A 13,969-nucleotide genomic window follows, 5' to 3' on the forward strand; every position below is an offset into this window, starting at 1 on the left:
AACCAAAACTATGCCACAAGAAACAATAAATGTAGTTGTCACTCACTTTCATGGTCCATTGCTGTAGCTAACTCTGGTCTTCTTACAGTCCACCTGCCGGAAAGAACTTGGAGCAGGCACTCAAGACAGATCATTTGCCCTATAACCATTATGACAGTCTCATGACCAGAACCTCAATCCCCTGTAAGAGACAGCATACCAAAAATGTCTTCCCAAGAGGAACGATAATTTTGTATAAAATTCCAAGATGATTTATTTATTGCCCCCCTCCCCATGGAGAAAGCACTATAATGTTCCCTGGGACTCTGTGTATGAAGATGATACTGGTGTCAGCTAGATATTGCCACCACTACCAAATGGAAAGCCATTTTTGTACACAACTGAAGCAACTTAGCACAGCACAGCATGGTAGGAAAGTGCTCCACTTTTTACCCAAAATACAAACTACTCTACCTCATTTTTATATTATACACAAGTACAAGCTTTTTTTTTAATTGACTGCTATCTAAATCCTACAATAGTTCTGTTTCAAACATAAAGTTTATATGAATCAGAAATTTTTAAAAAAAAATCTTTATTTCTCCATGTCCTGTATCACATTCACCACCATTCAGTACCCATGTTAAATGGATGATCCACTAAAGGTTATCTTCAGTATTAGATAAACACAAACCACTGGACCCCTAGAAAATGTTATTGAGGGATCTCTATCATTAAAACAGAAAAAAAAAAAAAAAACAGGGGAAAAAGTGAACACAGTCCCCCACTACCACAAATTATGCAGCCAAGTTTCCCACATTGGGGGAAACTGCAAGGATCAGCATATCCAGTGTAAAACAGATGAGCTGCACACTGGAAAAACCACCTTCGTGTAGGTATCTCCCCTGCCAGGCAAATATTGAATCAAGAGTTTTTATGAAACTAAAAATTATGTTCACAAAACCAAGGCTCATAAAATATTTTTAATATTAATATACATTTCTTCTGTCTTAGAAATACAAAAAACTTAAATATTATAGCATTATTCCACAATAAGACTCTATTGACAAATACAAAATGTTTTACAACTAGAATAATCTACACATTCAAAACACTTTCAATAATTTTTTCACAATTTTTTGGAGGCATAGTAAAAATCCAAATGGAATGAGCATTGCTTTAAATAGGATAGTTATTTTTATAATTTCAGTCTTTCACAGCTTAGTGTATATACAATCTTACTGTCAATAAAATAGAGAACTGAATATTTTCCATCTCCAAATAGTCTTGTAATGAAACAGAAAATACCCTGTGTGTTACATTTCTTGGAGGAACCAGTTTTTATAAAGAATCATTAGGGCTTGTTTCCTCTGTGAATACTTTCCAACTGCTTTCAGTATGTATGCTCATTCCAAGTGTCAAATAACTACCTAATCAATTTACCTGGATGTGCTATTCTGGAACATGAGCTGACAATGTGTAGCCTTTCAAATTAATTAATGAGGTAGCTCAATCGATGTAATCATTGGCTTGAAGTGAAAAGGAAGAAAATAAATAAGTTTTCCTATTTACCAAAATGCTCATTTTTCTAACTCATCCATCACACAGTTTTAGAGATGAGTGGAAAGAAAAAATTAAGACTAGAAGATTAATCCGGAGAGAGTATATGTGAGGGAATGGATGAAAATGTCTCACCTAATTGGTGGTTCTGTAATAAAACATTCCTCATATTCTACTACATTTCCATTTATATTTCTGTTTTCTAACATTCTGAACTATAAGAATCATTTCAATAGATACCACACACATATAATACATAGTACACAGTAGACAATATGGCACTGGGCAACAATTTAAAATACTCTTGAAATACACATGATTGTAAGGCACTTTTGCGGTTTACAAAAGTGAATGCCTCAAAATTAGGTATTTCCTCAAAATGAAGAAATATCCTCATAAAGGTTTATAGGATTCCAGAAAAGTCAAGTAGGCATGAATCATTAGTGATCTGGGTCAACATTTGAGAACCTTGGTGTAACTGAAGACTAGAGATATAAGAGGTAAATACCATTTTAAATTACAAAGTTCTGTATGTCAGTGTCAAGATTCTAAGTTCTTCTGTTTTTTTGACCACAGAAGACTGAAGAATAAACAAAACACCCATAGAGGACTGTTGTTAAGATTTACGGATGACCCAAGATTAACTGGGTCAATTGTAAGAAACTGAGAAGAATAAATACTTTGAATTTCTTTTGCAAAGTTATTTTTTACAAACACAGATTAGATAGAATCTTACTCAAATTACTTCAAAATGTGAAATTTCATGTATTTTTAATCAATAATTTAAAATTCCCAATTACTGTTGCTCTAAATAATGTGAGCTTTTTTTTTTTTATGACTCTTTGAAATTAAAAGGAAGTTTTCAATCTACAATATATTTTCTTGTCAAGGCAAGACAAAAGAAACTTAGATATTATAAAACTAAAAAGTTAAGGGAATAATCACTTTTCATGCTACAGTTCCCAGAAATTCCAAAAAAGCCAAATCTCATGAGGACAGATCATTAGCAAAGTCAGAAGGAAAGATACAACTGTACCTTTTTAAAGAGCACAGACTTTAAAAATATATTATTTCTATGTTACCTAATTTTAAAAATTCAGTGGTTATTTAAATGGTATACCTAAAAATGACATTTTAAACCAGTTTTCTTAAAGAATGCCGTTAGTAAATTCTTGTTGCTGAACATGGAGATCACAATGCATACCTAGTTCCTTTCATTATTTACAATTTAAATCTTTGTTGCACTTCATCTGCAATCATTCCAGAAATCGCAAGGGAAGAAGTGGCAGCAGGGGAAGGTGCATTCCTCACATGAAGAATGCGATTTCCAATATCCCCAACGCCTCCATCAAACACAAAATCTTCTATGAGATTCCCATCCCTATCCAGGGCTTGGGCTCTTACTCCAGCGGGGCCTCTGCAAAAGCAAGAGTGGCAGTCATCTGACTAGGAGAGATAGGACACTTCACATATGTGTCAGTGGTTTCAAAGTATTCTTAAAGCAATAAAGTCTTTACTCTTTTAAGTGTACAATTATGTGAAAACCAAACTGGTTTGTAATTAGCCAAAGGCTGTCAGTTGTAGCCTGTCAAACATTCATCCTTAGCCTAAAATACAGAAATGGGTTCTTTACAAAAGTAGCAGATAAACCCATACTTCGAGTAGATGTATTTGTATTTGAATTTACAAAATGAATTTATTATAAAATCAGTCATTAGAATATAAGGCTCTTCTGATTGATACAAAGCAAAGAAAGCAAGAATTGTATGTGTCAGCTACATTCCTACAGCTGCTACAGACTTCTATGTATTTTTGTATTTTGTTTTGGTTGAATACTATTAAAATTTATGCAGAAAAATATTTGCAAATGGCAGCAAATTCTTGTTTTGTAGTTTGTTTTTATTTTTAACAGTTTAGCCTTTAATATCAGGATAACCTTCAATCAAAGAGAAATGACCTGGAGAAGGAAATGGCAACCCACTCCAGCATTCTTGCCTGTAAAATCCCATAGACAGAGGAGCCTAGCAGGCTACAGTCCATGGAGTCGAAAGAGTCGGACAAGATTTGGCGATTAAACCTTGCGTTGCCTTACCTTGCCTAGTACAGTAAGATCCCTTAATACTAAAAGTTCTGCGTTATAACACTTGCATTTACAAATTAGATTTTTTTTCTTTTTAGTTTTAAAAAAAGTTACAGATAAAACCTGAATAAAATATTTTTGGAGTCCAAAAGTACCTCCACCGAAACCATGTAAGAAAACCCAGTTGAAAACAGGTGCCTTTTATATACCATCAAGACTCAAGAAATCAGGCAACAATATTAAACAATTTTGAATGACGCTGGGCCAATGCAGATAAGCACATGAGGAAGATACAAAGAACAATATGAGAGTACTACCCTCTAAGACCTCAGACTAACTAAGGAAAGATCATGATAATAATAGCTTTTTTTGTTTTTTTTACCAAGTGTTTGTTTAATCCATGCTAGGAATTCTCTCATTTAATCCTCACAGCTCTAAGAAGCTGATATACTTTATATTTAACAGCAAAGAAAATAGAGAGATTAAGTAACTTGCCTGAAGTTACACAGCTAAAAAGTTCATTTGTAAAGAGATAAGTAAGAATTACAACAATGAAGGTGAAAAATTCTATAATAAAAGTAAGTAATTTGTAATACTGAAGCCCTCAAGGAATCTGGACAGGAGATTTCTGAGCTGTAAAGATTTCCAGGTAAGAATCAGATACATCACTATAACCCAAAAAGACAGAATGGGATGGAAGCTGAATTTTCTTAGGGTAAGGATTATTGGCCAGGGTATGGTCCATTTAAGGTACATTCTGTGTTTATAAATTCTCTCAACTCATCAAAACAGCATCTCTCCTCTCGCTTTTCTTGGATAATACTCCTGTTGCTGTTGTGAGCATCTCTATGAGTTTTCCTGTCCCTCTCCTTTTATCTCACAGAAGGCCAAATGAGGGGGCACACAGTGGCATGACCAGCTACTGATGTTGAGTGTTCAAAAAACTTTCCTCTCCAAGAAAGTTTAGTTAGTATATTCTCCTTACTCCTTCTAAGCAAAGAGAAGTTAATGCAAATTAACTAGTTAAAATGTGTCTATACTTATTTATTCCTCTTACAAACACCAACTATTTTATCAACATCCCCTACATTCCTGCCCAAGTATTCAAAACCTATAATCCAAACTGTAAAAAACAATATACAAGATTAGGTTTTTCTAAGGAACTAAATTTAGGTTGAACTAAAGTAGCTATTTCATATGAAATGTTTAAATTATCAAATTCTTCATGTGTTCATGTTTCCTATTTAGCACTTAATGAAACTCCAGGGTTTTTCTTTGCATGATTCCATATAGGCATTCCCCCTTATCTTGAGGTGAACACTATAACTTGAAGTTTTAGGTAAAATAAACCATAAACACCTTCAGGGCCAGAACTGAATCTTGCACCACACTCCTATTTCTGCCCTGGTGTCTAGATTTGTGTACATAAGAGTATTCAACAGAGGCTTCCCAGGGGGTGCAAAGACTCTACCTGCCAATTCAGGAGACACAGGTTCAATCCCCAGGTTGGGAAGATACCCTGGGGGAGGAAATGGCAATCCACTCCAGTACGCTTGCCTGGAAAATCCCATGAACAGAGGAGTCTGGTGGGCCATAGTCCATGGGGTCACAAAGAGTTGGACATGACTGAGCATACATGCGACTACTCTCTAGAAAATTTTAATTGTTTAATTTTTCATTCTATTTTAATAGCTAAAGGAACAAATGATTCAGCAAATATTTGCAAATTTAGCCATATTTAACTGTTTAATGTTATTTCTATCAACATATTTTGCCCTATTTGTAACTAAATTTAATAGGAATGCAAGCCTTAGACCCTTAAATATGTGAAGAAACAACAGGCATTCATTCTTCTGAGAAGTGTTGTATTTATTGCTTTATTATTCTGTGTCAGGCATAATCCTGTGGGCTAGAAAACAGCTATGACAGGCTACCACTGACATCTTTGTTGCTTAGTTGCTAAGTTGTGTCAGACTGTTTTGCAACCCCATGGATGATAGCCCGCCAGGCTCTTCTGTCCATGGGATCTCCCAGGCAAGAATTCTGGAGTGGGTGACCATTTCCTTCTCCAGGAGATCTTCCTGACCCAGGGATTGAACCCATGTCTCCTGCATTAAGAGGCTGATTCTCTACCACTGAGCCACCAGGGAAGCCCACTAACATTTTTGGCCAGTTTAGTATTTTATAAAACTTACCATGGGATCTACTGTTAACCTAAAAATAGAAGTTCACATGAGCATATTTAAATTGGGAGTGGTGATACAGGGCAAGTCAACCATTCCATCTTAATTTCCGAACTTGATGGAAGGGTATAGGGTATTTTTATTATTAATATTCAACCAAACTGGACTGCAACAAAAGGACATGTAAATGTTTTGTGAGGACTTGAATAACATGAGTACTCTGTAACGAGAGTGAAAGAGTTCTATGAATCCATTAAATAAAGTGTTTCATGTTTTTTTTGTTTCTAGCTGTTGGTTATCCATTTTGAATATAGCAGTGTGTACATGACCTTCCCAAACTCCCTAACCATCCCTCCCCCACTCTCCAGCAACCATAAGTTCATTTTCTAATTTGCACATGATGCATTTTTAGCTTGCAACACTGTTCTCCCAATTTTTTAGATTTACCTTCCAATTAACTGATTTTCTCTTACAGGCAGTCTAACCAGCTGTCTAACTTAATCATTTGAGTTTTAAAATTTAAGAACTACATTTTTCATTCCTAGAAATTCTGATTACGTGGTTTCTAAATTTGCCTAGGGTATTTTTTATATTATTATTCTTTTTCTAGTTTACTTCATTTGCTTTTTAAATTCACTGGCATATACTTACTTTATGGTTTCTAATATTACTATTACCCTAAAGGGTTAGGGGTCTAATTCTAGTATTTATTCTATCTGCTTACTCTCACTACGGTGCTTTGTAACTTTTGCTAGTGAGTTCCTATTCAGCAGGATTTTATCTGGAGGAATAGTGTGGGGGTTGGGTTGAAGTTATGTCCTTATACAGAAGGTTTTATATTTGTTTTTATTGGTAAAAATAAATATACTTTTATTTGCTTTTATCAGTACAAATAAATATACTGATATATATATAATATAAATAAAATGAACAGCATAATGAACTCCCATTTTATCAGAAGCTCCACATATTACCATTCTGGGAACACCCTTTTTTTTTTAATGGAAAATGTTAAACATGTACAAAAGTAAAATGAAGAGTATAATGAACTCCCATGTATGTATTACCCAGTTTCGATAACCAACACACAGCCAATTTTGTTTCATCTGTACCCCACTCTTTGTCTACCCTTCTCCACTGGATTATTTTAAAGCAAACCCTAGATTGCATATCATCCTGCTTCAATGTATATTTCTCTTAAAAGGATTCCTAATAGTAAGACAAAACTACTAATTGCTTCTTGATGAAAGTAAAAGAGGAGAGTGAAAAGTTGGCTTAAAACTCAACATTCAGAAAACTAAGATCATGGCATCTGGTCCCATCACTTCATGGTAAATAGATGGGGAAACAATGGAAACAGTGACAGACTTTATATTCTTGGGCTCCAAAATCACTGCAGATGGTGACCGCAGCCATGAAATTAAAAGATGCTTGCTCCTTGGAAGAAAAGCTATGACCAACCTAAATAGCATATTAAAAAGCAGAGACATTACTTTGCCAACAAAGGTCTGTCTAGTCAAAGCTATGGTTTTTCCAGTGGTCATGTATGGATGTGAGAGTTGGATTGTGAAGAAAGCTGAGTACCGAAGAACTGATGCTTTTGAATTGTGGTGTTGGATAAGACTCTTGAGAGTCCCTTGGACAGCAAGGAGATCCAACCAGTCCATCCTAAAGGAGATCAGTCCTGAGTATTCATTGGAAGGACTGATGCTGAAGCTGAAACTCCAATACTTTGGCCACCTGATGCAAAGAACCAACTCATTTGAAAAGACCCTGATGCTGGGCAAGATTGAAGGCAGGAAGATAAGGGGACGATAGAGGATGAGATGGTTGGATGGCATCACCGACTCAATGGACATGAGTTTGAGTAGGCTCCAGGAGTTGGTGACAGACAGGGAGGCCTGGTGTGCTGTAGCCCATGGGGTCGCAAAGAGTAGGACACGACGGAGCGACTGAACTGAACTGAACTGAACATATATGGATGTGAGAGTTGGACTATAAAGACAGCTGAGCACCAAAGAATTGATGCTTTTGAACTGTGGTGTTGGAGAAGACTCTTGAGAGTCCCATGGACTGCAAGGAGATCCAACCAGTCAGTCCTGAATATTCATTGGAAGGACTGATGCTGAAGCCGAAACTCCAATACTTCGGCCACCTGATAGGAAGAACTGACTCATTTGAAAAGACCCTGATGCTGGGAAAGATTGAAAGCGGGAGGAGAAGGGGATGACAGAGGATGAGATGAATGGATGGCATCACTGACAAGATGGACATGAGTTTGAGAAAGCTCTGGCAGTTGGTAATGGACAGGGAAGCATGGCATGCTGCAGTCCATGGGGTCACAAAGAGTCGGACATGTCTGAGTGACTGAACTGAACTGAACTAACTGCTTGCTATCAACAATATTCAGTTTGTGGTCAAATAACCCTGATTTTCATTCACTCTAGTCTGTTTAAAGTGAGAGAGTGAGAGGGAAAAGTATTAATTTGAAGCAGGATACAAACTAGACTGGATCTACACTTAGCTTATATTTCCTAGATCAAAATGGTGGTACAAATTGAAACTCCAAGTGTTTGTGAGTGCAGGCCCAGGATTCTAGATTTTTACAGATTTTTTTTCTAGACTTCCTTCTCACTGAGAGTATAGCCCTTCCAGAGTCCCTGGCTTTACAAAGCGATCTCAGTTCCAACTTTTCACCTTTTATGGACCCAAGGCTTTCTTTACACCACTTGAAAGGCAATTAAAATACAAGTCCCTAATGTATCTTGATTTGGGTGGTGGATACGAGTTTATATAATTCCAAAGTTCATTGAGCACTTAAGATCTGCATATTTTATTGTAAGTAAATCACATATCAATTAGAAATGAAACTCAAGTTATATGACATCAAAATCAGAAAATGCTCCCTATCCTTCCAGGTCAGCATCAGCATTCCTCTTAGTTCTTAGGTTTTCAATTTCCTTTGTTTTCATCTCTGGGATGCCCTTATTTCCTTGTACTCTCAGCAATAAGTATTTCAAAGGGTTTTTTATTATATTTTCTCCAGACTCTCTTAGGTGTTTTGTAATTTGAATTTTGTAATGATATGGCTGGATGGCATCACTGACTCGATGGACGTGGGTCTGGGTGAACTCCGGGAGTTGGTGATGGACAGGGAGGCCTGGCGTGCTGCGATTCATGGGGTCACAAAGAGTCGGAAACGACTGAGCGACTGAACTGAACTGAACTGAATGTGAAGGCTACCACATTCTCTAGACTAGTGCTCAATCAGGGGAGATTTTGCCCCCTAGAGGACATCTGGCAATGTCTGGAGACATTTCGGTTGTCATACCAGGGAAGTACAGCTGGCATCTAGTAGGTAGAGGCCCGGGATGCTGCTAAACATCCTACAATGAATTGGACAGTCCCCCCACAGTAAAGAGTTATTTGGCCCAAATGTCAATGGTACCAAGAATGAGAAACCATTTTTTGCAAAAGAGTCTGATCACTTTTATTACAGAATTTCTGGGTTTTACCCTTGCATTTCACAATGATATTGTATAGTCTTTAGCTATCACTTATGATGAAAACATCTTGCCTGAAAATTTATTTGCCTGAAAAATACCTACCAAGAAGGTATTTTCAAAATGAAGCATGGAAAAAAGAGGGGATCTTGGCAAATATGTTTTCATGTTCTATGTCCTTACAACGCTGCTGCTGCTGCTACTGTTGCTAAGTCGCTTCAGTCGTGTCAGACTCTGTGTGACCCCACAGATGGCAGCCCACCAGGCTCCCACGCCCCTGGGATTCTCCAGGCAAGAACACTGGAGTAGGTCGCCATTTCCTTCTCCAATGCATGAAAATGAAAGTGAAAGTGAAGTCGCTCAGTCGTGTCTGACTCTTCGAGACCCCATGGACTGCAGCCTACCAGGCTCCTCCATCCATGGGATTTTCCAGGCAAGAGTACTGGAGTGGGGTGCCATTGCCTTCTACCTTACAACGCTAACACATACAAACTAGTTAGGTTACCATGTCAAAATTAATCACAGAACAAATTAAAGGGCTTTACAGCTTAAATTAGGAATCTTAGAGATCACCATTTAATAATGAGAAGTTTGTATACCTAATGCATATATTTGGCAGGCTATCACTTTATATTCCAGTCTAATGTTCACCAGCAAGTTACTGCCCATGATGCTCTGGCTAGGCAATGAGAGGTCAAGCTGTATCCCCTTTGGAGGCTAGTGCAACTAAAGGACACCATCTTGAGCTAAAAATCCAACTAGAAGTGCTGCTTTGGTTCTTTTTTACTATCCAGAACTGCCTAATATGCTTCCACTCCAATATTAATGATAGAACATTTATGGTGTCACACGGGTTTCAAGACATGCAGGACGTGGGCTTCAAAACGTGGGAAAGCCTAATTATATCATTTATGATGATGATGATTATTATTTAAGATTCTAAGCATGTTAACAGGTATGGAGAATAACATAATGAGCACCAATTTTTTAATCAAACAGCTTAAGAAATAAAGCATTATAGATATGATAGGAGCGCCCTGTCAAACTCTCTGGATCCCATTCTCTTGTTTCCCTAGAGTTAACTTTTCTCTTCAATTAGGTATTTATCACTCCCATGTTTGTTTTTATTTTTACATGTGAAATCCATATACAATATGGTATAAACATATAAATGGGATCAAACATATCTTCTACGATTTTCTTTTCACTAATTTCTTGCATTTCATAGCTACAGGAATCAAATGGAATTGCTGACTATGTTCAGCCTCTCTTTCTCCAGAGAGAAACTCTCATGGGACTGAGTTGAACTCGTCCCCACATGCACCAGCCTACACTGCTGTGTGCTTTCTACTACATGCTAACGAGACTTGTAACTGAAATCCACACCCTTCCTCCCAGAGACAAGAGTATTCACCAAAACTCACAAGCTCCAAGTTCAGTTCTACTATATGAAATCCACTGGTCTAAAGAGTTTTCCTCAGACTTCTACAAAAGTGTGGTAATCAAATTTAGGTAGTGAATTCATTCCAACTATTTATGTATAGAATTCACGACACCCATCTGTTGTATTTTCCAAGGAATATTAACAGGAGTAAAAGACACTTGATTTGACCCATCTATTTTCAGATACAAAACATAACAAGACTGCTAAAAAAGACCACTGAAAACATAAAAGCCTTCATTTATAGGTGAGTGAAACAACATAAAGCCTAGATATTGTTATCCCTTCCATTTCAGAAGGTGAGTGGAGGGGTGAGAAAGATAAGAGTAAAAACATTAGCTTGGTTTAATAGTTCTAAGCATTCAAAGAGGCTGGTCTAGGAATGACACATAAGTCAGATTTAGACCAGGACGCTACCCTGAGGGAGACAGCTGACGTGATCACTGCTCTCCTCCTAGATACAGAGCCGAGCTGTTGACATTTTACACCAGGCGAGTCCCACAGCTGTTACTGAGGAGACAGACATGGTGCTCTAGAGATTCATGGAGGGATCGGTTCAGGGAAGAGGGAGCCTCAAAGACCATGGTTGATTACGCCTAACAAATGGCCAGTTCAGGAAAAAAGGTGAGCACCCTAAAAATACCACCACAAAGGAAATAGGCTTATGTGGTATTTAGGACAAAGTATAGATTAAGTCCAGAAAACCTTTTCTCTTTAAGAGAATAAAAAAATTTTAAATAGTCCTTCCTTTGCCCCACACCCCTGTAGCAAGGACTTAAACTGATTGCTACCATACTATTTCCCACTCCTGTTCTGCAAATAATCCTTGAGTGCAACAGGACCCAAGAAACAGCAAAATAAGTAGATAGGAAGCAAGGTAAGACAGCAGGTATGAGTTATGTTTCTAAAAGGTTTTAAGAATCAATTAAAGTGTAATGTTTTAATATGCTTATTACCTAATTAGGTAACATGCTGATCAATGATCTTGCACAGAACTGAAGTCAGAAGGCTTTGGAATCACAAGTGGCCAGGGAGATTAAAAAACTTTCAGGTGAGATGTTATATTATGAGTGATAGCTAGACACAAGGGTGAAGATGGCATCGTAATATAACTGCAATGGAGAGTTCAGCTTAGTGCTGGTCTCTCTAGACAATCATAAACGGACCTAGTTCAAGCACTAAGGGGACTGATGCGGCAACACCCAAACTGCAAGGGGAATGAGCAACTTGTTAAGAAAGAGAGATCACGCAAAAATTCAGGGCACACACTAACTGCATGGGTGCTTAGAATCACGAAGTCAGACCCACCTCCCAAGTTCACAGAGGTCATGAATGCATTTACAATCCTTATAGCTTTTCCTTACCTAAGTACATCACTGATAGTAATTTCAGGGATAAACTTTTGAAGGTGCTTCACTGTTGCACTGAGAAAACATGCTTTGTACATTTCATTAACTCCATAGGAGAAATTTTGGAACACCAGTTTAATCAAGCCACTGAAAGCAAAGAAAATAAAATCTTTATGAGAAAGAATTCCTTATTACTGTAAAACATCTCTACAACTATTAGATTCAGGTGGGGGGAAGTGGTGGGGAGGAGGGTAGAACCACAGAAATCTAGGCGAAGTCCAAAACACCACATATTAAAAAGAAAATCAACTTTTGGCCTACGTTAAAAGGAAACTTAATCGAAGGAATACCTTCCAAATTCCAGAAGTAAACACCTTTCAAATTCAAATTCCCAGGGGGTGCTGGTTTCAAAACTAGGGTTCTATAAAGCCTGCCAAAACCAGGGCTTTCTAATGCAATGTTACTTGCTCTTAAAACACACCTAAAAGGCATTTACAGATTTTTTAATTTGGGTATTAAAAGTGTGGGACATTTACCCTACTTCTATTGAGTCAGCCAGAGGTCAGATACGCTAGTAGTGATTCTCAAGTGAGAATCTGGGGAGCCTGTGCTCATATGTATTTTTACAAGCACACAGCTGGGAAGCCCCACCCTAAACTGGTTTCAGAATCTGTGCAGGGTGAAATGCAAGTAGAGCTCTGAAAGCTTTCTAGTGATTTTGATGATGTGAAACCCTCTAGAGAGCAGCACCGCTAAAAGGATAAAATACTTCAGTGAGTTATTTCTTACCATAGTAAATGATCTGCACTTCATATCAATGTAGCAGTATTGCTAATTTTCCAGAAAAAGAAACAACCTTGCTTATCAGCAGTTTCTCCAGAGGTTTTCAAAATCATGGTGACTAGCCTGAAATGATCTTATCAAAGTAAACCATCTACTGATTTTGAGAGAAACTTTCTTTTTTTCAAACTCAACTAAAGGTTAGCAAAACAAGGTTTGGATTCTCAGATGGGGGATCACTCTTGGCTCTTTTTTCACCAAGACATCACCCTGGCTCATCAGAGTTTTCTTGAAGTAGTTAAAATGTTATGCTTATTTCACAAACCTCTTAATTCAGATTAATTTTTTTTAAAAAACCAATATACCAATCACAAATATGAAGATTTATCCAAATAAACCTAATATCAAGAAAGAAAAAATTTCCCATATTAAAAGTATAAGCACTTAAAATCACTTTTTAAGGAAATGCAGTTACCTCTTGATGATTATATCCATAATATCTCTGGCACTGAAGTCAAAGGGTCTGTAGCCCTCTCGTTTAAAGGCAAGAATTGCATTGGGCCCTAGCCAAATACTGCCATCCATCCTTGGTGTGAAGTGAACTCCTAGGAAAGGAAATCGGCTATCGGGGACCTACAGATTTAACAGAGCAAACAGAGCCCCATTTCATACTGCATTTTATTATACACACAAACATTGAACTGGTAATAGAAAACACCTTCTTCTCACGCATTTACTTGTGATCTGCGCTCAGATAATACTTTTCTACGTACATGCTTCTGCCTAGAAATGCCACACAGGAAACCTGATGCCATGACAATGAGGCACACTGTCCCATCTATTCCTCTTTCTGGGTAAAGAAAAAAACTGTCCTACTTTAGGTTACTCCCCACTCCTACCGTCCCCAACTAGGAATCTACACTGCTGACAAGTAAAATCAGAGCTGCCAGGAAAAAACCCACCTTCATAACACAGGCTTTTGTCAAGTGGGAATGTAACAGGTTGGAAAAGATGATGGAAGTCTTGGCAAGGTCAAAAACACTGAATAGCTGAATACTCGTAGTTCAACCCAGTAGGTCCAGACAGAAGAATGA

General features: G+C 37.5%; 1 protein-coding gene and 1 non-coding gene across 3 annotated transcripts in view; both read right to left on the reverse strand.

The window, feature by feature from the left end:
* Positions 1-738: 738 nt before the first annotated feature.
* Positions 739-899, reverse strand: LOC133256315 (U1 spliceosomal RNA). The gene has a single exon (XR_009739186.1). It is a non-coding gene; the product is annotated as a U1 spliceosomal RNA (small nuclear RNA).
* Positions 900-943: 44 nt separating this feature from the next.
* The window catches only part of L2HGDH (L-2-hydroxyglutarate dehydrogenase), a 53,070-nt gene continuing 40,044 nt past the window's right edge, over positions 944-13,969 (reverse strand). For both annotated transcript variants that reach the window (XM_061429785.1, XM_061429786.1), the window contains 3 exons: positions 13,351-13,508; positions 12,111-12,242; positions 944-2,956 (listed from right to left, as the gene is read on the reverse strand). In XM_061429785.1, the coding sequence (XP_061285769.1) occupies positions 2,761-2,956; positions 12,111-12,242; positions 13,351-13,508 (486 nt within the window). In that variant the 3' untranslated portion in view covers positions 944-2,760. The remainder of the gene's footprint in view (positions 2,957-12,110; positions 12,243-13,350; positions 13,509-13,969) is intronic.

This window comes from Bos javanicus, chromosome 10 (genome assembly GCF_032452875.1).
Source record: "Bos javanicus breed banteng chromosome 10, ARS-OSU_banteng_1.0, whole genome shotgun sequence".
NCBI classification, from domain to species: Eukaryota; Metazoa; Chordata; class Mammalia; order Artiodactyla; family Bovidae; genus Bos; species Bos javanicus.